At 42.1% G+C, this 24848-nt stretch overlaps 1 protein-coding gene across 1 annotated transcript in view; it reads left to right on the plus strand.

The window, feature by feature from the left end:
- The window catches only part of PLCB4 (phospholipase C beta 4), a 184376-nt gene that overhangs the window by 83229 nt on the left and 76299 nt on the right, over positions 1-24848 (plus strand). The window contains exons 3-6 of the mRNA XM_063391480.1: positions 16302-16402; positions 18501-18581; positions 18866-18925; positions 20132-20275. Of these exons, the coding sequence (XP_063247550.1) occupies positions 16319-16402; positions 18501-18581; positions 18866-18925; positions 20132-20275 (369 nt within the window). The 5' untranslated portion in view covers positions 16302-16318. The remainder of the gene's footprint in view (positions 1-16301; positions 16403-18500; positions 18582-18865; positions 18926-20131; positions 20276-24848) is intronic.

Here is a 24848-nt window from a genome sequence, read left to right on the forward strand (position 1 = left end):
TCAATTTGCTTCAGTTTCCTGAGTTTCAGTTTCAACTTAATCCTTAAGCAATGGATTTATTGAGGAAAACTTTCCATGTTAAAGGCTGCAGTACAAACCCGGGGTTTGGATTTCACCCATGCTTTGGCTGTAGTAATCTTACCTTGCAGTGCACCTGCCTGGAGGGGCTCCTAGTTGGCAGGCAGAAATCTGTTAGAGAGCTGTGTTTGCAGTGTCTTGCTGTGTTACACAGGAACAGCTACTCATTTTCACAACACATAATCAGTATTGGAGCAACACTGCTCGTACGGAGTGATTTAGGGAGGCTTCAGTATCTGCAGGCTGTTCCTCTGAACAAATACAAATGTTACTGGAGAGTCTTGGAGAATATAACTGCAGTTTAAAATCATCTCTGATTGCTTTGTGATATTTCAAGGCTTTCAGCCAACCTGTTTTGGGTGGCTGTAAATGCTCTGCAGAGCGGCGTTCACACGGGTGGTGCAGCAGAAGGTACGGCTGCCCTACATACCATAATGGGCAGAAATTCCCAGGATCCCTGCAAGCACTAGAAATGAGCTGGGAGCAGCCTGGCTGTAGTGACAGGGAGCTGTGTGTGGCTGAGGAGCTGGCTAAATCAGCCAGCACAGTGAGGTGGTTCTGACACCCCAGAAAGCAGGCAGAGCACAGCCAGCTCAGGGCTGGCTCACACATCTGCACGGTGTAAATGTTGAAGGCTTGAATGGAACATTCCTGAGCTGCTGCTGCTTCCCTGCTACCACCTCCTGTCTCACCTACACTGGACTTTGACCGGTGTTGGCACTCAGGGACTGCCTGGTTCCAGCTGGAAACATCACTTAATTCATGCCAGAGGATTTCTGTGTGTGAACAGAATGGTGGAGTGAGGCGTCACATGCTCCAAGAATTCTCTGTACTCTTGATGCAGGAAAAAAAAGGGAAGTCTCTTAATACTTGATAATGTATGAAAAACAAACCAAACAAAACAACCCCTTTAAGTTTTGTACATTTTTTTGGTTTGTTTTCTTGCTGTAAACATTGACTGAAACTTTAAAGACGTAGCACATGTTTTTAAAGGACGTTTTTGTAAACAACATTGAGTGCACAGGTAAAGCAGGTCTGTGTGGGCATGCCTTGACCCCAGCTGCAGGTATGATTGTGGAGTGGGTGGCTTTGCTCTGCAGTGTAGTCTTGCTGATGAATTGCCTGATGGGGCTCAGGTTCAGTTTGTGGCACAGGCAGTCAGAGGGGCCAGGGAGCACGGCTGCAGCTCCTATTTACAGCTATGCCTTTTCATTGGCTTTGGATCTCAGTGTATTTGCCTGGTTTCTTTCCTGGTTCCATACTTCTGCTCCAAAACACAGCCACAACGAGGAAGGCAGGTTTGGATAGAGATAATGTTATCTTATGCCTGTCAGGGCCAGGTCTGAAAGCAAAAGGAAGTCTGATTTCTTTAATTGTCATGGGGTACTGTCCATTAACAGCTTGAAAAGAGCAGCCTTTGTTTCCTAGATCTGATAGTTCTGCCGCAGTGGTAAGTTTGCCTGAGTAACTTATTCCTCCTTATCTTGTTTGTGGATTTGGATTTCCAATGAAAAGCAGGGTTTCCCTGCTTATCACATCCAGCACCTGCAGGATCTTGTATTCAACCTGGTTTTCAAGTATGGTCATTCTGAACTCTAAGATCAGGTGGTTGTTTAACCACAGCTTCAAAAACAAATGAAGAGTATTTTTTTCCCATCTTTGATCTGCTTAATAGTTCTGCTGTTTCTTTGTGTTCAATTTCTTAATAAATCATGGGATTTATTAAAAATAAATAAACAGGCTCTTGAAAATGTTTCAGCTTACCAGCTATGGTACCTGTTTGGCTGTGGGTTCACTTTTTAACATCATGTTAAGCAAGTTCCTGCTTTGTAACAAGGTCTTAAAGCCAGGTTTTCAGTATGTTGTAAAATTTATGAAGTGGCAAACTTGCATTAGGCCAGGGAGATTAGACCAAGGGTCCTGGCAAAATGGGCTGCAGAGTATCAAAGGTGAGAGAAATTATTCTAAGTCAGCCAGTTTTCAAAATCCTCGTGGTCTTTCCCATCAGCAGGTGTGAGATGCAGTTTGCTGCCACCTGAGATTCACTGCTCTTGGTTCTGTCTGCGCTGCCAGTCTGTCCTTAGTGCTGGTCTCGATGTGACTCCTGGGTGGCCTGGTCACTGCACAAAACCAGCAGAAAATAACAAGAGCTTTGCACCCGTGCACAGCTGTGACCTGGCTGAGATGGGATCACTCAGGCTAGCAGGAATGGGGTCATCACAAAGGAAGCAGAAGCAAGGGGTTAGGACTGCTCTTTTCAGGGAGAGAGAGTTGGATTGGTTCCTTTTCTCGCCCGTGATGCCTCCAAAGGGGCTCAGCTTTGCTGGCACTCTGAGCAAGCAGCTGTGTGCTGCATTTGTGTGGGGTTTCTGCAGGGAGGTTACTCTGCCTGCCCTGATCAGGGATTGTCTCCAGCGTACACTTGGTAACAACTTGGGGACACTGGTGTCCACTGCCCTGCCTGGTTACAGAGCTGATCTGTGCCCTTAGCGTGCTTAATCAAGAACACTCAGGGGTGGGCTCAGTTAGTTCACACTTTCTCACACACAGATCTTTATGCATGTTAATTTGCATACTGCAATGAGCAGTATTATTCATTAACCCTTAACGAGCCCATGCTATTGAGATTTTGAGAAAACAGTAGGAATTACAACCTAGGAAGGGAAACCTGTTACTATGAAATCTGTTATTTCTGTTTTCCTGCCAGCCACTTCTGTTTCAGGAGAAGAAGGAGCCTCTGCTCCCCCTGCTTCTTTTATCTCCCATCCAAAAAAGCCTTGCCAACAACCTGGGATCTCAGTAAGCACAGCCTGGTTGCTTCCTTCAGGAGGCTGCTGCCAGCTGCTCAGCTTAAAAAACTTGCAGACCACTCTCAGTGTTCCTGGGGATGGCAGGGGGCTTTCCAGAGAAACACCACCTGAGTCCCCTTTGCCTCCATGTGCCATTTCACTCAGATGCCCACAGAAGACAAGCAGATATGTGGCAAAGAAGGGATTTAATTCAGCCGTGCCATGATTGTGCAAAGCACCCTCTGACATGGACGAGGTCTGTACAGAAACCAAGACTGCAGGAGAGTGCACTGACAAAAGGAAGGATTTATTGATCCAAAACCCTATATTAATATTTAAGCAAGCAAGCAAACAACAAGCCCACAGTGTGCAACCCCCCTGGTGCAAGCTTTCAATTTGTACACGTAGTTATTTCACAGAAGATTCATTTTAGACAGTGACATCTTGCTTGGTCTGTTCTGGACTGTATACTGTAGTTGTATAGTATCCAAGGGCTCCAAAACCAATAAAATCACCTTCCTTGGTGATAGTGAAAAACCACATTCTTGTTTTTAACAGAGAGAATATTCTGACTTGCTCAGGAGAAATGGTATCTTAAGGAAAATGGAAACCAGAAAGGCTCAGTGGTGGGTCCATACCTCTGCTGTACAAATGCTTTTGCTCATGCTTTTTATATGGAGAGCCTGCCATTTTCCTCCCTTGAAACAAACTTCCCATAGATGTTCCCAAGCCCTGAGTTGTTTTCCTGCAGGGTGTGGCCTATTGTTTCTTTTTCAACTCCTTTGACCGGCAGCGCACTTTATGGTCCAGTCACAAAGAACAAGAGTTAATTAGGGTCTTGTAGGAACATTAAGAGCATTTTAAACAAAAATTATCCTGAGGATGTTAGGACTGCTTTGGGAACAGATAGGGTATACGAAGGTGGGAAGTGGGACTTCGATACATGATTTGACAATCCAGTTGTGACCAGCCCAGAGTGATGTTCCTGCCACATCACATTGTCCATTAATTAATTCTTTTGGCAAGTATTGTTTCCTACGGGAGTCAGCCACGATGGGTGGTGTCCAGGGATAGTGAATGGTGTCCAGGGATAGTGTTTCTTCTCAGGCTTTTTCCACGGTATGCAGCTGATTTTCCAGCATGCTGACAAGAATCAGATGCACCTGTTCCTTGACCACAGCCCGCTCCACAGATGCAGATTTGGAGCCCCTAAAAAGAAAGGGCTGGAGGGTGTGGGCCAGTTGAGCTGGGTAACTTCACTGCCAGAGCTATTTTTAGTGTAAACTGTGTACTCACATCTAAGTTTAGAGTGATTATAATTATGTTAGAAGTTTTGTTACACAAAAATAAACAGCTGCTGGAGACTGAGGGCAGCTTGGGACCACGAAGCATTGAATGCGCTGACTCACATGTGGCAACGCTTTTCCTCATGTGCCCATTGGGATTCCTTGCCTAAACTCTACTGCCTGCTTCAGCAAAGTGGTTTGCTCTTCATCAATTTCAGCAGAACATTTTTGGTTATTTTTTGGCGGGGGGGGTGTTAACTGGGTTGTGAGAGGTGCTGTCATCTCCTCAAAAATGCCTGTACTTTGATTATAAACTGCAGATTTTTCCTTGCAAAGAAACACTATATTTGCATATATACAACATTGTACCTATGTATTTCACATTTCCCTGGGCTGATCTCTCAAATCTCAAGATTTTTGAAGATGCCTGCAATGGATTTATGGATGTGTGCAGCAAGTGTGGGCTGCAGAGGGATAGCATTCACATTATTGTGCTTACAAGGAGTTTGCTAGCCAAGGGCAAAGAACACTCTTCCTTAAGCTTTCAGTCAAAAACCAGTCTAGACATTTTTATCACATTAAACAGTCTGAAGCATTTAATAGGTATGTGACAGGAAAAAAAAGCAGTCTGAACTAGCTGACCAGTTTTCTTATGGGAAAAGCCTGCCGGGCTCAAGTTTTTATTCTTTGCAATGGTAATTATTACGCTGGAAATGCTTGACAGTGATGAAGACAAAGCTGGGTTTAGACATGTAAAAATGTTACCTTCACTTTCTCCGGGCTCTGCTGTGCTTTGGGTGTGACACTGCTCTTATTTTGATGGGCGCTGCCTTTCCTGAGCCCGTGTGCCACTTGTTACTGAGCTGTAGGAGGCCGGAGTGGATGGTGGCAGCCGTAGCTAAGCACCACTTGAGAACACTTCAGTTCATCCAGCCAGTGCAAATGGCAAAACATTTTCTCTCTGTCTCTGCAAGGGTCCCTTTATCAATTTTTATGATGTAACTGGTTATGCCTGTCGATTCCCACTGCGTTTGATGGTCTCCAAACAGACTGCTCTTTTTTTGACCTCCACCCTCATGTCCAGAATCAGTTCTTTCACCTTTCCAGCTTCTTCCCCATTCATCTGTTGGTCTGTCTGCAGCATGGGGCAATACTGAACTCCTTATCTCCAGAAGTCCTGGCATCCCTACTCCTCATCTGTCACAATAAGTGACCCCCCTTTGCCCTGGCCTGCAATGTTGGCAGTGTTCTTGCCACTTCTCTCTTTTTCTCCCCCCTCACACAGGCACCAGCATTTTGTTTTGTTGGTCTTTCTTAGTGTATCTTCCACCCAATTCCTTCCTTTCCAGCCATATTGCAGTAACCCAGCTTCATACTTGGAATAATCTCTAAAAACAGCCTTGCCTGTGCTATCCCAAATAATTCCATTTCAACTTTCCTAAACTATCTGCTGTTCCTTTCTAGCATGGTGAAAACGTGGCCATCTTCCCTTTGGATTTTAGCTGTGTTGGTCTGCTCAGGCACTTTGTCGTGGTGTCTCAGCCCACATCAGTGCCAGACACCCCAGCCTTGCTTCCTGCATCTTTTCCTGTTGCTAGTTGCTTCCTCCTCTTTTCAATTCTTATGCTCTTCCCCACACATCCATTTCAGTTCTTTCTGCCCTGATGGTTGTCTGAGAGTCAGGAGTGTCCTCATGGTATGAATGCTCTCCCTTTTCCAGGGACAGAGGAGAAAGTGCTGCTCATCTCCCTGCCTATGTGGGACCTGTGAGGGCAGAGCTACCCTCTGCTTGTGCTGTGTGTCCCTTTCCTCCTCAACAGAAGTGGGGTCACAGCAGCAGGTGACAAGAAAGAACAGTGATGATGATGATGATGATGAGGAGGAGGAGCTCAGAGACGTATCAGCTTCCTCTCTCCTTTCCTGCTGCTTGACACTCAAGTTACATCCTAAAGTTAGGAATTCAGAGAAATTGCGTCTCGACTCTGGTGTCGCCAGCTTGTCCAGAAAAATCTGAATAAATGGGATTTCTCAGCATGCTGTAGATCTTGCTGTTTATTAGGAGCTGTCAAAGAAGTGTTCCAAATGGGCTGTGTGGGCCAGAGGGCCATACCAGCACTCCTGACTGGCAGGCTGGCTCTCTTTTCTGTCTCCAGGCTGGACAAATAGGTTACATACCAACACTTTTATTTTTATCCCTTTAGGAATACTCTGTCAAACCATCCCCTTGGAGCAATCAAAAATTGAGATGCCTTTCCTTCAGAAATTTCGTATATATATATATATAATGAATAGTTGAACAAGCCAAAATGCATCCTGCAGGAAGGTTTGGAGAGGTTGCTGGCTGGGAGCACCCTCCCACCCCGCTCTTTCATAGCTGACATGCCTGGTTTTACCCCATTTCTTCAGCAAGTCGTACATTAATATTCAGAGTAGCATTTGAGGGGTGCTGTTCTGGAGTATTGTAAACAGCTGAATGCCTCAATAATGACTGTATTAGCGCTGTGAACTGTTTTATCAGATAAAGTTCTGAGCAGGCTCAGGCAGCCTCCCTTTACCCCAAAGAGACAACAGCTGTCAGCTCGATAGCGACTGCTGTGACAGGAAACAGAGCACAATGTCAAGAGAGTTGTTTTAATATTTGATTAGTAGAAATGAATATGCAGATTGCACGGGTTCTCTGAGGCAGGGATTAGTGAACGAGTCTGTGATGCCATGTTTTATGCATACCCACTTTTTGCTTGTGGTTAACTATGAACTTACCAGCTAAAGGACTGGGGATATTTTTTCTTTATCCTTGGTCACATTTTCTGCACAATCTTTCCTATTGTTTGCAGAGCTTCTGGGCAGTGGCACAACAGCCATTTAAAAAGAAATGTGGCTGAAACAAATTGACAAGAAATGCTTACTCTGCCACCTACCTACCATAATGAAGGCATAATAACTAAAAGTTCAGAACTGGTTGTTTTTCCTCTTGCTTCTCTACGAAATTAAAGATATAAATAAGTGGTAACCTGGTATATCTCCAACATGGATGTCTGTATTTATCCTGCTGGAAAGAGGCCTTCTGGATTTCCATGTTGTAGGGAGCAGTTCATTTTCAGCCTTGCCTAGTAGTGATACACTGTGTTTAGAACCAGGGCAAACTTCTCTTCAACAAAATGCCCACTTTGTTAATGAGTTAGCACTGGGTGTTTTTGGTGAGGAAAGGGGTACTTAGCATCACTGATTCTGTAATTAAGACAAGTCTTGCCAGCCTGTTTAGAGGGAGGAAGAGGAAAATGGGAAATAGCAAGATGTCCATCCAGGACTCCAGAGCTGTCTGGCTCACCCCCAGCTGCAGCCTGGATCCTTTGACTCCTGCCCACCCCAAAGGGGATGTGTTTTTCCCTGAGCAATTGATGGTGAGTGTTGGTTTTGCATACAGCAGGCAGAGTGACTGGAGTAAGAAAAGTAGACAAGCTGAACTTCTACAACAAGGTTTAGGCCAGGCAGTTATTTTTTTCCTCCATCCATTAAATGTCATTCTGATTCCCAGATCTGCTTTTTGCACAGGGGTGTTGAAGTACACACTGTGAGCCTCATATAGTTTCTTTTCCTGATACTCACTGGGAGATTTTTATTTCTGTGATGTGAACTTGAAATCTTGGCAGAAAAATAAAATGAAACCAGGCAAGTAAAATCTCCATGGGGAGCTGCAGTCTGCTCCAGCCACGCTTCAGCAAGGGCAGCTCACAGCTCTGCTGCTGCTGTGCTGACTTGAGCCGGGGCCTGTCACAGAAGTGAGCAGGGAAAAAAGCTGCACCTAGAACTCTCTTCTTCCCAAAGTTTGGATCTACTGCTGGCCTGGGCAGAAGCACAGTGGAGAATTTCCTTTCCAACCAGCTGATAATGCCCTGTCTGCATCCCCCTACCTCTGAGACCTGACTCAGAGGTGAGGATAATGGGAGATGAAATCAAATGGGAGATGAAAACAAATGGGAGGGAGGAAAGGAAAGGAAAGGAAAGGAAAGGAAAGGAAAGGAAAGGAAAGGAAAGGAAAGGAAAGGAAAGGAAAGGAAAGGAAAGGAAAGGAAAGGAAAGGAAAGGAAAGGAAAGGAAAGGAAAGGAAAGGAAAGGAAAGGAAAGGAAAGGAAAGGAAAGGAAAGGAAAGGAAAGGAAAGGAAAGGAAAGGAAAGGAAAGGAAAGGAAAGGAAAGGAAAGGAAAGGAAAGGAAAGGAAAGGAAAGGAAAGGAGGAAAGGAAGGAAGGAAGGCACTGATGAAGTGCAGATGCCAGGTCTATGTTGCCTTTCTTTCCATATTATTTTCTCCAGTTTCAAGAAGGGAATGTGAAATCCTCTGTCTCTAGGGTGGGTGCTGAGGTGGAATCTGAGCAGCATTACATCTTCTGAGATAAATACCAAAATCTTCTTAAACTGCACAATGACAGTCTTAAAAGTATAAACCCCCCGTGCATTTCCATGGTGACTGTAGTTCCTAGGCTTTATCTAGGGTACCAAGAAATTTGTAATTAGTTTAAACTTCCAACAAGTACCTACTTTTAACACACTGCCAACTGTCAAATAGTGAACACAGTTTTTTGATATTAATGCATTTTAGACTGCTGGAACAACTGCAAAAGATCACCCTAGCTTTGTCTGAAATTTTAAGCCAGCAATGTGGGTCACTCTTGTTTTCTCAGAAATCATCCAGAAAACCAGCAAATTATAATGTCACTTTCCTAATTTTAGATTTTAACGTAACATCTATGTTCCTCACAGCTTATTAGTTTTTAATATATCTGTATATTTTGAAAAAGATCCTAATAAATCATGCCCGAACTTTAATAAAGTTTGGTTTGAACTTAAGTACCTGACCATAGGAGGGATTATTTCAAACACGCAGGGATTTAGGAGTTATTACAAAAATATGATCTTGACCTTTCATTGCATTTTATTAACACAAAGTCCGGGCCTGTGTCAGTGCTTGGAAACAGACAACTGTGTCCTCAGGATGTGGTCACGGAGCAGCTGATATTTGTAGTTTGTTTTATTTTTGTTTGAGGTACTACACTGTGTTCTTTCCAAAACTTTTCCTTGCACTAAAAAAGGAAAGACTGCTGATATTAATGCAGTTTGGAAGTTTGTTTTCATGGTATTTGTAGTTAATAATTCGGACTTAGAATCTTGCAGTTGTTTTATGTCCTTGGAGCCCCGAACTCTTGCATTTGTAATTGGAGGGATGCTCACTTAAGGTTGCTTGGGGTTTATCTGTACTCCCACCTGAACTCTCTTTAGAATTTTAATTTTAAACATTTATTGCTGTCTTCCTATCACACTAAAGTACAGGAACCACTTCTGCTTGAGATCTTTTAGAGCACAAAGCTCCAGAATGAAGCTAAAAAGAAGAAACGGAAGTTCTAAATGTTAAAATTGCCCATGATTTTAATTTAAATAATTTGCACAAACGTTTTGTACAGGTATACTTAAAAGTGAGAAATGCTACTCACTGACTTAAGATGTGTTACCTATCAGCAGCAGATTAAACAACTGTAGAAATTAAGTATGTTATTAATTGCCCAAATTCCATATTGAAAACTTGTTTTTTAATAAATCTGACAAATCCCATTCCTTTAGGGTTCGTTGCTGTAATGATACAAGGTGTCAGAGCTTGGAAAACTGTAAAGAGAGAGCCTGAGCTCAGTGAGTCAGGAAATACTGGAGATGTTTTGCAAGTGTTGGTTTGTTTGTTTGTTTTATTATTCCATGAGGTAACCTTTGTTTTAACACTGCCTTCAATTGAAAGCCAGAGGGTGAAGTAATTAAACTTAATAAAAGTCACTGCTGGTTAAATCCAGATACATTGTATCCATCTATCACAGGCTATAGCACTTCAGAAAGGATCTTGGCAGCGATTGCACAAACCATTGTTTTCATCTGAGTCCAATTTGCTCTCTATTACTACCTGGGGATGAGATGGCTTCCAGGAAATGGGACACTTGATATTATATTAAATAAATCTTTAACACCTCTAAGACGTCTGCTTGACTGAAGATAAAAATGTAGCATCTTCCACACTTTTAGACAACTTAATATTTTATATGGTTGGTGTTATTGGAATGAGACAGAACAGGGAAGGTTCTAGGGGATGGTTCCTCATCACATGCTCGCATTATGAAGTGAAGCTAGTTGAATAATGTGTGTAAGTGAAAATCAATTGTCATTTACTGTCTTTTGATGAGTCAGATTGCTAAATCCTTTGTACAATTCACAGCAGTATGAGCATTTTTCCCTCCTGAAATAATCCCTTGGGGAAATCTGTGCCTTTCCTTTTTCCTCTCACCTTTGCTGTTACAGAATTGAGACTATGAACACTAAATTTCCTATCACTGGAAGGAAAGAATAGTAAAAACAACTTTATTTATTCCATGAAGTTTGTCATTTTGTATGCCTGGTTTATTATTTTTAATACATAAGTTTTTAGTAACATCCAGCTATGATAGCTCTGCATCTTAGCTCACTATTCAAGTCATATCTTTTTCTAGGAGAATGTATGAAAATGAAAAGAATTTTACCTTTTAACTTTTTTTGAACACTTCGGTGTTGCAATTGCCGTTTTTGTTTTTTCCAGGCATTTCAAGTGACATCTATCTAAAGGCTCATTTCGTTCAGCAAGTGAAACTAATAAAGCTGGTTTACAATTGTGGCACACAAGGACTGATCCCAGTCCTATCAAAGATGTGTGATTGAGTCCAGATGATTTTGGTGATCCATTCAAAAGGGAAACTCTGCTCCAGTGGCTCTGTATTGCTGCTGAGCAGAGAAATAATTTGCCTTTTTGGGCCTAGAAATGTCTGTAATTTAGAAGTCTGTGAGGAATGAGACCTGAGTGAATCATCTGAGAAGCTTTCCATAATGGCTTGATTTAAATGTATTTCTAATTGTCAGAATGTAGCTTTGTTATACTGTTGGAAATATACCAGAATAAGTTTATTTGCAAAACCAGCATGTCTCTTTATACACCATTCACTTCTCATAAAGGCAAATGCTCTCCCCTCCAAAGAAGGATGGGTGGTAAGCACTTATGTCAAAAAATGAGAGTTTTCAAATGAAAAGAAGGCTGGGGAAAACTCTAGATATGAACAAACTAGGAAGCCATTAGGACAAAAACAAAAAACAAGTGGGGAAGCTGGGAGGGGATGTTTGAGTCCTGTGTTATCCTAGGAATTCTGCTTGGTAGAGGTGGTGACTGAGGCACAGCTGGGACCTGAGGGCAGAACCTGGAGCAGGTACCCATTTCTGAGCTCTGCACTGGGCAGAGCTGAACTGGGGGAAATCTCAAAAGATCAGCTCAGGGCAGGCCCCTTCTTGTTGTGGTCCAACCCCTCAGCTGCCCCTGCATGCCAGTGCATTCCAGCAATGAAAAGGAAAGGAAAATGAGGCAAAATGGAAATTGAGACTGGTGCTGGACAATGCATCCTTGGGCGCCTGTTGTATGTCTGTTGTTGTTCCTGGACCTTGTTTTGGGAAGAACTGATTTAAGTTGCTTGCATTAGCTGTGGGAATAATATGTTTAAAAATAGCCTGCTGAAAAATTACTCTTTTAAAAAAGGAAAAAAAAAAAAAAAAAAAGAAACAAAACAAACTAGCAAAATTTGACCGTGGAACAGCCTGGAGAGCTGTGAAATCTTGGAATTGTTTTGTAGTATAGTGTGGGCACTGCAGAAATTCAGCAGTGTGGATCTCCCTGTTACGTTTTACATAGGATTCACACTACACTGACTTTTATTTTCTTAAAACTTACTCTGAGTTTTAAGTTCTAGAGTTGGAACCAAGGTTTCATATTTAAAAACCACCCTGTCTCTGCATTTGGCTTATGTCCATATCAGTACCTTTATGACCAAATGAATTTGACATTGAGGAGTAAATCTATGAAGATCTGACTTCTCTTCAAGTTTCTAGAAACATTTGTATTATTTGAATATGAAAGTACTTCAAAGCCTCATTAAAAAAAAGAGAGGGGCATTTTTATAAGAATTTCAATGCTGCACTGCCTGTTTGGTCATGGACAGCTGGATTTTCCCTCCAGTCCACAGCTCTGCAGGGAGACTTGCTGGACTGGGATGAACTCCATAAAAAACCCCCAAAGTCAGAGAAGTCTGCTGATCTAGATCTGGTTGTCTTTGTAATGAGGAATCTTGTTTACCAAACCGGAGTGATGGTGAAGGTTATATGTACTTCAGGGTGGGGGGATGCCCTGGGGAATGGGAAATAGATTTGGCTTTTAGGGTTTTTTTAATTGCTTCCTTGTATCTGTAAGAAAAACATATATTTCTGGGCAAGATCACTAAACTCAGCATAGTGTTGGGTGGGTGCTGCACTTGAAACCCACACAGACAGTGACTGGGGCAAGTTTAGCTGGTTGTAATTCCAAGAGGTAAGTGGTGAAAGGGCAAACACAGAGTGTGGGGCCTCCTCACCTCTCACTCAGCAAATAGAGATTCCTTCCAGAGGCAAAACTAATAATGACTGAAGAAAAATCTACAGGTCCTGTTACGATGGTCAGGGCTAAGCAAACTGCGGAAATTGAGTTTCTGTGTTTGAAACATGGGGGGGCAGCTCTAAGGAACTCTGCTGTCCTTTCCAGCAGTGTCTCAACATTGACAGGATGTTTATGGGACCCAAGGAGTATCCCATCCATCATGCTGGCCAGTCCTGTGGGTTAGTTTAGAATATCACCTTTTTCCCCAAACATTTGTCTCCTTCGTATTAACAGAATCCTTTCCTCCTCCTGTTCAGCCACACCTTGTCCTTCTTTTGGTCAAGGAATGAACAAACCCAGGGTTTATAGTCCACACACCCCAGATTTAGCTTAGTACAGCCAAGCTTACAGAAGATCAAGACTTTTGTGTTAATTAATGCTCTTCTGCATATGGTTAATTTTGTGTCCTCCCTCTTTGGGTACTGCAGGTGAATTTCATGTGATCCCAATCATGCCTTCAAGGCATAAATCAGTGTTGAATGAAAAGGAGATACTGCAAGAGGCATTTAACTACTGCACTTCTTCTGCCTCTCCCTTGGAGTCATTAATAAGTCCGGAGGTGCATTTATATGAGTGTTCTTTCTGCTTTTGTGAATAATAGTATATATTCAGATGAGCTATTATACTTCGAGAACTCTTAAGTCAGTAAGAAGATTTGATTTCAGTTTTTAAAGGCGGTATAAAAGTTTTGAAATTAAAATTTTGCTGCCTTTAAATTTAGTTCCTTAACCTTCTATGGCTCCCAGCTGAATCTTCACGCATTTCATTGTTATTAAATTTCCCTAAAGAGGGTAATTCTTGATTCTCATCATAGTGAGGATATATGCATGCATATATTTGCAGCCATATGAATGCTGCAATGTCATGTTTGTTCAGGTTTGCTGGTTGGGATTGGTTTTGTTTTCCACTCTCTTTGAAATGCTAAAAAATTGATGAAGATTAACAGAGGTCCAAAGAGTGACACAGGGATATTTTGTATTTTAGTTTGCTGATCTTAAAAGCTAACAGGGTTGAGAAAAAAAAAATGGATTTTTGAATCCATGAGAGGAGTGTAAGAAATGTGAGAGGCTGAGAAGAGCTTTTCGAAAGGCAGAGAGAATTTTCTTCACCTTCTGCACAGCTGCCAAAGCATGAGGCTTAAAAATGTTGTTTGTTACAACTCCTCCAACTCCTTGCTGCGTGTACTCAAGCTGTCGCTCCCTCACACTTCATCTGTCTCAGTTCATCTGTAAACTGAAGTGACCTGCGAGAGCAGAGCTAGAGAGGAGATTGGGAAGGTGGTAAATAACAGCGGGCTGGAGTCCCCGAGACACAACCTGATTGCCTGGTGAATTATGAGCAATCAGGCGAGGTTATGCAAATAGGATGGAAGGCTGTAATCCTGGTTCCTGTGACAGGGGGTGGTGCTGGCTCACTGTGTCCTGCTCCAGACCCCTGACTTCAGAAAGGCGGCTGGAAAAATGCACAGGGCTCAGGCTGGCTGCAGGGTCTGAAAAATGCGCATTGCAGCACGAACTGAGGAGCTCCTTCTAGTTAATGTCCCAGCGAGGAAGTAACAAGTTCATCAGACTGTGTGAGTACCCAGACAAAGCAGAGCACCCCTGTGAAGGAGGGATTGACAGAGCTGTGTGTCTGTGACTGATGATGAGCTCAAGCTAACCAAGTGCGTGTGTGTAGTGTTGAGGTGAGGAGTCTTTCCGAGTGCTCAAACACTCTTTACATGCAGGTTTCAGAGTGCCAGATGCTGCAAGGAGCATTAGGATGTGCCTTGCACGGGAGTTCAGAGTAGTTGCAGAACCTGTAGGTTTTTAAATCGGAGTTTGTGTGGGCTTCAGCACCAGTATGAAAGGGTAAAAGCCATTTGTATAGGCTTGGGACTGTGGAGGAGTGTTCTTCACAGCCTTAAAAGTGCCACCACATTTCTGGGGTTTTAGCACAGAATGTGTCAGTTTTTCCCAGAAGGATGGGAGCGTTTATTGCTGCATGAACTAACTGTTGTATTTGAAGGAACTTTCCTTCTTGAGACCATTCTGACAATAAAAGACATTTAAATGGATGGGGGAACAGCCACCATGCCATAAAAATAGTGATCTTCACTTCAGGTGTGTATGTTTTAAGTTTCCTTTGCCCCACGGAGAACCACTAAGTTTCCAATTTGTTGTGATTATTCTGTGTGAGCTGCATAGAACATGACCCCTTCATGCCACTGCAGTGGGGTGGGTGTCCTGTTATCCAGCTTCCTTCATGAAACGAGGGAAAAGCAGCCCTAGGCTGAGCTAAGCTGGAAGAGACATGAGAATTATATGTGTTTAAAAAAGCCCCAAAATTTAAAAAATTATCATTTGGCACGTTCCTTGAAAGGATCTCAAAACATCTCACAATCCTCATGAATAAGGTGATGTTCCTTGTTTGCAGAGTGGCCAGGGCCAAGGGCACAGGACTGGCAAAAAGAAAAGGGAGCTTTGGATAAGATATTGCATATAGATGATCTATTTTCTTGAAAGCATCTCTTCATTGGGAGAAAAAAGGTACAGACAAATAGTTTAAATATCATTTAGCCTTTTTAAAAAAAAAAATAGGGAATAGAGATCTATTATTTTGAATTTCCATCCTGTTTTCAATGAGAATGAACACAGAATGGTGACATGTATATATCACTTTCAAACTGCATTTTTGATTTCTGTATCAATGACCAAAAAAGGGCAGGAGATGGGTTAACATGAAAATGTACTTTGCATGTCTTAAGTAGTAGGGTTATTTTTTCAGTAGAAAATTACCAAAATAACTGTTCTTAAAGCAAATGTTGGACAGAGTCTTTTAACAGCTCTTTTGTTCTCATTCTTTTTCTTGTTAGATGTTTTATGTGAATGAAAACAAGACAGACAAGGGGCATACTACAAAGTTCTTAAACTCTTTTAAGCACTTACATTTATTCTGGGTTTAAAATTCAGCCAAAGAGGACATCTCTGTCTGCATGGATTGTCCATACAATGACTTCTGGGTTTTATTTTAAACTAACAGTTTTGGTCACATTTGTTCTCTTGCAGAGGTGCACAATACAACTACCTAGTTTTATTTAATGGCCTATGCCTCTAAACTGTATTTTTCTCTATGAATTTTGACATATATTTTATTCATATCTTGAGTTATTGATAAAATACCACTGAAAATACCCAGAATTTATTTAACATAAATGAAATTTGAAATGAAATTTGTATTTTACCTCTGTAGCATACAGTTTAAGATGTTAAGAAAAACTAAAACTACACTCTGTCTCTGTAGCATCTGATGTTTTCCAGTAAAAAAAGAAGCATTTGTGTCTGCATTACAGGTTGTGGTATTCTGTCACCTAGAGCTAGGTTAATCCCAGCCTCATTGTACTCTGGAAGTTACAGTGCAAGTGTTTTTCAAATAATTAAGTTCATACACACGTTTTACAAGTATTTTCCATTTTAAAGGTATGAAGCAAAAATACTCCTAGGAGGAAAGCTCTTGATTTGGAAATGCACTATGACTTTTTAGTACTTCGTGTGAAAGGGAAAGCTAAAAGTCACTTTTTATCCTGCTTGGCCTTTGAAATACTCCTTTTGAAGGACAGTAATTGAAGTGTGCTTTTCCATTCCATTTCAGGTTTTTCTCCTGTAATCATGGCAAAACCTTATGAATTTAACTGGCAGAAGCCAGTTCCCTCTTTCATGCAGGATGGAGCTGTGTTTGATAGATATGAAGAGGTAAGAAGCCAGTTGCCTTTCATTTGCTATTCTCTTTTAAATATGCAGAAGTTCTAGAATATTTCATGTTTTGCTTTCATTGTACAAAGAAACTTTAATTTTTTCTTGTAATACCCCCAGAAATGTCTGTGGGGAGGCAATACCAACACACTTTATTGCTATATAGGGTTTTTTTTGGCTTTCAAAAGAAATAGCTTTAAAATGTATTTATTCCCTCTGATTTGACATAAGCCCTGAGGAAGAGAAAGGGAGAATTGGATCAAAATATCTGTAACGTGTATAAAACTCTCATCTTTGCAGATTCATAAAGCACATTATTAAACAAAGTGAATCCTTCAATTTTTTTGTACTGTCTATCAAATGGAGGGAGAATATTGCTTTTTTTAATATATAAACTCAGGACCTGCCTATTACAAGGGAAAGCAAGAGAGCACATATTCATATTCTGAGTCAAATGCATCATTTGAGAACTGGAGTGGTTTTATCTACTTTAGAAAATCAATCTGCACTCTATCTGAAATATGATTACTATGATCCTGCTTTCAGCTATGCTTTAATCCACATTTATTAAAGGAATGCAAAACAGGGCATTTTACACAGGCAGCTGAAATAAAACGCTGAGAAGTTTACCTTATACTCAGCACTGATACGCTGGTAAGAATAATTTTATCGGGGTCTGTTTTTAATCTTGTTTGAACAGGAAATCTCTATAAGTTGAAGGTAAGCGCCTTCAGGGATATTAGTATTTTCTTATCTTTTGAAATGTAAGTAACAGGCATTTTTTATCACGAGGCCTGCCAAGATAGGAATAGTTGGTTTGCCCTGTATTTCCAGATTTGGGGCCAGATAAATGAAGTAGATACTGGTGGACATGGAATTCCTTTTGAAAGCTGGCTCAGAAAAGCTTTATTTTCCTTCTGCAACCACTGCTCCAGAAACAGCCTGTGAGGAGCTGAGTGAGGGGGCACAGCCCACGTTTATTCTCTTGCACCTCCAACAAGAAACAGAGAATGGGCAGATACAGGAGAGGGTTTCTAGTGCTCAGATTTTGGTGTGATGTCAGAGACACACCCGGGTCTTGGGTGTGGTGACAGGGACGAGGTCAGGCATGGTTTGTTCTGTTCTCAGCAGGCACCTCTGGGAGACTCCACCTGTGGGCACCCATTGGGTGAGGAGCTGGCACCCAGCTCTCGCTCCTTGCAGCTGAATTTGCTGCCCCAAATATCCACAGGAAGGGGTCCTGCTTTCCCCCTGGGGAGCAAACCATTGTCTGTCCGTCCTGTGAGCCTCTCCTGCTCCAAGTGTTGCTGCAGTTTGCTCCAGGTTTCCTGTGCTGCAGTTGGGAGCCTGGTTTGTTTCCTCACAGAGGACTCCACTCACAAATGTGCCTCAGTTTTCAATTAAGGAAGTCAGGGAGCTCTGGATCCACTTTTTCTTGAAGAAATGATTGATTCTGCACACTGTTTTCCTGCATTTAAGCTTAATTTATGATGCTCTAATTGAGGCTGGAGGTGTGTGGAGGAAATTTCTTTTTAAATTCAGCTAATCTGATTTTTTTTTGCCTTGCCTGGTCTCTTTGGAATGCCATTCTTTCCTGATTTCTTCTACAAATCAATATCCTTCAAGCTCTGCTTGTCAGATGCTCTGGCTGCAAAGCACTCACAGCATGTACACTGCCACAGTGTAACAGAAGAGTGCTTCCCAAATTCTGCACCTTAAAAGGAAGTGTGGCCATTTGATCCTGAAGGTGACATTGGCAAATTATATTTTTTTTACCTTAAAGCATTTAAGTTTCAATAATTCTTTGGAAGCTCTGTTTCTTTAAGATTTTTTTAGGTAAGAATTGCTGCTTCTATTAAATAAAACATCTTCATTTAGTTGCAATGAGGTAGGAAAATATTAATTATGTGCATTCCAGTGTCTCAAGCATCAACAATAAGACAAATCATTAGAAGTGATCTCTTTTTTACTTGTTTCTGGTTTTTTTTGAGAGGGAGGGTCTTTGGGAAGAAACAGAATGATCCTTTATTTTTGAATGATAAATAATTGATATTTGTCAAACTGACTAAAATAATGGTCTGTATTTTCTTTTCTATAGGAATCTTTTGTCTTTGAAAGCAACTGTCTCTTCCAAGTGGATGAATTTGGGTTTTTTCTGAGCTGGAAAAGTGAAGGAAAGGTATATGACAATTATGTCGGAAATGTATATTATATGTTATTGCACTCAGTTTATATTCTGGTTTTTAAAAATCCAAAATACCATGTTAGTTTATTTACAAAACTAGTCTTCATCCTATTCTTTGAGAATTGACAGAAGTGAAGCATTTAAGAGGAAACTAACTGATACAAAAGGGAAATACACTGCTCAGTGTTTATTAACAGTGTTTGCCAATAAAATTCACTGTTTGTTTTTGCTGAAATTCCCAGTGGAACATTGAACTTGTACCCTTTTTGTCGTTTCAGGAGGGACAGGTATTAGAATGCTCCCTGATCAACAGTGTTCGTTTTGGAGCTGTACCAAAGGTACTCCATAGTTACTTTTTGCTCTTCATTTAAACCAAGAATATTGAACCTGAAGGTGAAATGCAACATGGCATTCATTTCTTGAAATAACACCAGTAACACAGCTTTTATTTCACAGTCATAGCCTCAAGTTTGAAGTTGTGAAGTGATTTGTTGTGATCTGGTCTTTCTGATGTACTACAGGATTCAGGATGCACTGAAAGCTGAACAGACATTAAGAGCCCATATCAGGATTTTTAATTATCTTGTAACAGTTTATTGTGATACTTGTTTCAGGTCCCTGAAAAAAAAATGTTTCCTTTTCCATATTTTGTTCCTATCTGTTTGAATTTATCTTCTTAGTCTATTGGCATAAAATAAGAAAGATTTGTTAGCATCTCCCTTTATGCATTTAGGTGGTCAGAGAGGGCAGCTGGTCACAGTCTGCCTTTTTAAAGAGTATCAGCAAAAGTACTAGCTAGGAGTTCTGGAGAACCCCAAAACTTTGGAAATATGCTCAGTAGTATTCAGAAGGAATATCCAGGGGTTTCTGCACTGAATTGTGGCTCTCCTTCCAGCAGGCCTTCAGTTTATCAGATTTGTTGTATTTCCTGCATTTCCACTTTCACATGTTAAGTGGTTTTGTGTTGACTGTAGGTAACTATCTCTTAGAAATTCTCCTGGGAATCTGCAGACTGAGATTTCTGCCCCACAGAGAAGGGGCATGAGGTGTGGTGATGCAGACAGCCCCATGCTCCATGTGCTGACAGCCACACCAAAGTGCTTCAGACTTCAGCTCTGTCTTTAAAACAATATAAAAATATATACCCATCAAATCTCCAGCAGCAGAGCCAACAGCTTGTGTGACGTGTCGCTAAGAAACATCCAAGAAGTCACAGACATCGTGACTCTCAGGAACTATGGACTTAACTAGATTGGAATAATTAACTTAGAGATTAGTACTGTTCCTCTGTTTCCAGTCCTTGGAGTGATTAATTTTTCCTTTTCGTGGTGAAAATGTGAGTTCTCACAATCATGTTCCTAACTGTTAGAATACATTGGTTTTTTTGAGGTTTGCACAATGTTTCTAAGTGAAAGCACTCATTTAAGATGACTAGCAAAGGTTTAAAGGTGTAAATGTATAAGGAGGTGAAAATGCATTTTTACCATAGTGCCTTGCATAACTGAAGTGTGCAAGCCTAACAAGTTAATTCTTCTCTTTCCCAGGATCCCAAAATACTGACTGCACTTGAGGCCGTTGGAAAATCAGAAAATGAGTTGGAAGGACGGATAGTGTGTGTCTGCAGTGGCACAGATCTGGTGAACATCAGCTTCACTTTCATGGTAGCGGAAAACACAGAAGTAGCCAAGGTATTTCACAATTAAACAGTGTGTGGGAGTTGAAAGAAGAACTCATCAGCAGTGCTCAATTGTTTTTCCCGAGTCTGCCTGTGTGGCTGGCTGGAATACCTAGTTCAGTGTCTGCAGCCTCACTCGTCCAAAGGACAGCAAACATCCATGTGGAGCGTGTCTGTGCGCCGTGGTGGGAGGAAACAGGGATTTATCAGCCTGTGCATGTGCAGTGGTTTATCAGAATTAGCCACTGAGACCATCAGATGTAGGACAGAGCACTCCCAGAGCTGCTCGGTGTCTGTGTGGGGCTCCTTCAGCAGACGACGAGGTGATGGTGGTGCTGTGGGATGCTGAAAGGTCCTGGTGGGTGGAGTTCAACCCTTCAAAATTCTGTTCTGATAACCTAATTGTACTGTGTGGTTTATATTATTTGAAAAAACAAAGGCAGGAAAGAAAATTCTCTGCAGTTACGGGGATCCCGGTGTAGCCAGGTTCTTTTCTGTTTCCCGTTGACACGGAGCAGCCGTAAGGAAACAATGGTGCTTTTTTACACGTCACCTTTCCTGAGAGCTTGAGATTGCAGTTCACATGCAAGTCCTGGGCTCCACCTGCCCTGGTGCTGAGCTGTGAACTGCTCTGAGAAACCTGATCAGAGTGCTGATAGTACACTGCTCGCTGAGATCCAAACATTCATGGCGTTTGAAAATACACACTCTTTGCTTTGCTTTTCTGTCTGCAGCTATTTAGGGTATTCAGGATTATAATCTGTTCTGCCTGTGAGTTAAATATTAAGTAGTGATCAGTATCTCACACCTGGTAAATCCCTCCTTTAAAACTGTTTGCTGAATGCAACATCACGAAATCCCTTGCCGGACCTGGTTTATTTTTCATTGCTTTGGAATCATACCTTTGGAAACACTGGCAATGCTGAGTAAACTCCTTTATAGGCGAAATACTTGCATAACTTACATGGGTACACTAAATTGATTTTACTACGTGTATTTCCAGCAGACTTTAAGGGAAATAATGTGTCAGAGTAATGTTTTGAAAGCATTTGCAAAAAGAAGCAAAGCAAAGGAGATGTTGGCAGCATTCACTTTCATACTTAACCCAGCAGCGTCTCTGATTTATCCTGAGAACAGCTGCAGTTAAGTTTCTCAGCCACCTTGGATCTCAATAACCTGTATTAGACTAATCGGTTTGTGAGAATGTTGGCCCATTACAGGGACTGTCACAAGAGGTGAGCTAATTATGCTGTGGAAAAGATCTGCTCATTAACAACCAAGCCTCACAGAAATGGTGTGTCATGCTGCAGTGCCCAGGCTCTGAGAGGCCCATGGAAGTCAGCCCTGCACTGGGAGCCTTCCCACCAAAATATATATCCAGAGCTGTCAGCAGTGATGATCCACCTCGTCTGATATGATATGTTTGAGGCACGAGGGAGAGCATAAAGCAGATCAGGCCAAAAAATCAATGTACAGCTTTCTAACTTGCTCTCGCTGGGGAATTCGGCCTGCACTGTGTTGACCTTTGGTATATGGTAAATACATCAACTTGCTACTGCACTTCTGTGCTAAAACAGAATTTTCTAGGAGTTATCTGCACATAGAAGTGCTCCTGCTTAGTTCTTCCTGTTTTGTTTGGGAGGAAACATCTTCCTTGTGGGACACAGTAAATCCCCTCTAGAAGAAACAAGTCTTCGTATGGCATCAAGTAGCTGTGCAGCTGCTAACTGCAGTTTAAAATAGGCCTCAAATTAATCCATGTTCAAATAGAAGCCTCTCCTTTGAAATGGCAGAGGCAGGAATTTGGAGGAGAAGGGGTAATGACTGAAGCTTAAGCTTATGGTAAAACGGGTGTAAGAAACCTGTGGTTTCTGCTGTCCCCCCTGTTGGCGTGAGGAACAGAGCATTGGTCTGTACCTGATTGGGGTACTTTAAAATGAGGGAACTGAGTGGCAGATTGAAGCACAAAAGCTCAGCTCTTCTGCTTCTGTGGGTGATGATTTACAATTGGAAAAGAAGCAATTGTTACTCACTGAAGGCTGGGTTAAAATGGGACTGAATAACCGTGAGGCAGAAAATTGGTGGAAGTTCCTGCCTTCTTCAGCCTATCCCTGCAAGGAGTGGCACCACGGGGAAGCAGGATCTGCCAGGTCCCTGGCACAGGGTGGCAGAGTGGGGACAGTCCCTGGGGGTGCCCCTGGTGCTCAGCAGGGCTGGCCAAGGCATTGCTGAGCTCCAAGTACAGCTACTGCAACAACAAGAGTGTGTTTATTATCTCTCCATTTGTCTCCAAGCTCCAACTCTGGTATTTACATTCTATCTACTTAAATTTTATTGGTGTTTTCAGCCGAGAAATTGGTTTTCATTTCCACTCTTAAAACAGCCACAAAATAGGGTGTACTCTGTCTCTGATTGCAAGCAGCTGTCGTGGTCCTCTCCTAAAGCAGCTCCACTGTGGTGGTAGAGAGGGACTGTAAAAGGTGGAATTGAAAACCTGATGTTTGGAATCTTGATTAAATCAGTTTATGGAAATTATCCTGAGCTAAAATTAACACACACACACACATATTAGAGATGAGAGCATATATGTGTATTTTTCTTTTTTACATCCCAGATGGACTTTCTGTGCCCTAGAAATTGGATAATCTGTTTTCCTCAGTCTAGGACAGTTGAAAAGGCCAGTGAGTATTTGGGGATGAATTTCCTCGGGGCAGAAGTGATCTAGTGCTGATGTGAGGCCTCAGCCCTTGGCACGTGGGCTCCTATCCAAGGCTGGCATGAGCCCAGCTAAGCTGTTGTACTTCAGTGACCCAAAATCTGGACTTCTTGTCTCCTTTGCTCATCCACTCTGGCAATGCATTAAGGAGTTTAGCTTAAAAGAATAACTTAAGTCAGCTTCTTTAACATTACTTAATATTAGTGCATATCAGGGGTGAATTTGCCCTGGTGGTTGTTTTTTCCCAGCTCCAGCTATTTTCTTGGAAAGGACCATCTCTCCACCTCAGAGATTTTGCTCTTCTGCTTGAAAGTACTGTCCCCATGCCCTGCTGGCAGAGGAGTTCAGTGAACATTCCTAGTTCAATTCAAGGAAGAGCCTTAATGTTAAAATCATGTTTAGAGGCAAAGCTCCCACCAGTGTTGAAGATAATCTGGCTTTGGGAAGTGCTGATGCATTCCTCTGGCAGGGCATCTGGGATGGGAACAGCCATGGGGGAGTCAGGGTGGGAAGCAGAGTGGAACAACCTTTTACACTGGTTTTACACCTTTAGCTGGGTTTGATAAAAAAATAGATGTATTCTGCCTGTGTGTTACGGAGACACTGATTCACACTTAACCTGTGAGGCACCAGAACGAACAGGTTTAAACTGGTTCTGGTAAGACAAAGCACTTCAGGTTGATGGCTTTTGTTGGTGTTTCTATTAATCTAACTCTTTGATTTACAAAAAGAATTCTCTTTCATAGAATCATAGAACAGTTTGGGTTGACCTTAAAGACCCTCAGCTCCAACTCCCCTGCCATGGGTAGGGACACCTTCCACTAGACCAGGTTGCCCATCCAACCTAGCCTCATTGACCCTGATTTCTTTTCCCCCTGAAACTATTAAACATTTGCCCAAATCATATTGTTAAGAGGGCAAACAGAAAGGAGCAGAAGATTCCCATGGGAATATTCCACAAATATATTACAGAAAAGTTCTGTTTTCCCAAAGCTTTGGTTTGTTTTGATGTTTCAAAGCAAAACTTTTCAAGGAACCTGCGAAACACTCTTGAACAGATCTCCTGAAGCCTCCTGCTGTTCTCTGTGTCCCACTGTGGAAGTATGTGGCTCATGTGTCATAGCCCATGTCATAAACATTTCTATATCATGACTGACTTAAATATATGACCACAACTTACCAGTATGTTATTCCATGTTCTCTAGAGAAATCTTCATATCCCAGCCTGCAATTAATTAACTATTGGTGCTTGGCATGTCTTTTCTGCCTTTTCATGTACATTCTTGGCTGTGCCACTGTGGAATTATCAGTAAATTGACGACTTTGGCCCTGGTTCTCCATAGCCAGGAGGTTGATTTCAGTGTGAAAGCTCCACTGTGTTTCTCTGAGTTTGCATACAAGAGCAGCCAGAGTGATTCTTCCAGCTCCTTTCAGAGTAGGCACCTCCAATGCTGGAAAAGCCACTCCAGGGTAGGAGGCTTTGTTGAAGTGGGCACATTGGGCAGCTCCCAGTACAGAGCATGTGAGCCTCAGCTTTCCTGATGGAATCCTTGAAAGTCAGAAGGAATCCTTTTATCTTTGTTAAAATACTTGCAGGATTTTCCCAGCGATGTCCTGCAAAAAATCAGTGCTGTGGTTGGTCGGGGCGGGGGAGAGGTTTGGCGCTGTCACTCCTCAGGTCTCCTTGCTGTGGCTGCCTGGGGTGAGAGGAAGGGTGATTTTCTTGGAGCAGAGAGGAGTTTTGAGATGTTTACATTGAGAGAATGGGGACATCTGCTGGCTGAGGGCAAGTGCCGGGGATTCCTGCCAGCCCACGTCTCTCTCTCGGGGAGAAGTGGGAAACAATTCTCTGTGGGCTTCCTGAGCCTTC

The sequence above is a fragment of the Prinia subflava genome, chromosome 2, assembly GCF_021018805.1.
Source record: "Prinia subflava isolate CZ2003 ecotype Zambia chromosome 2, Cam_Psub_1.2, whole genome shotgun sequence".
Classification (NCBI taxonomy): domain Eukaryota; kingdom Metazoa; phylum Chordata; class Aves; order Passeriformes; family Cisticolidae; genus Prinia; species Prinia subflava.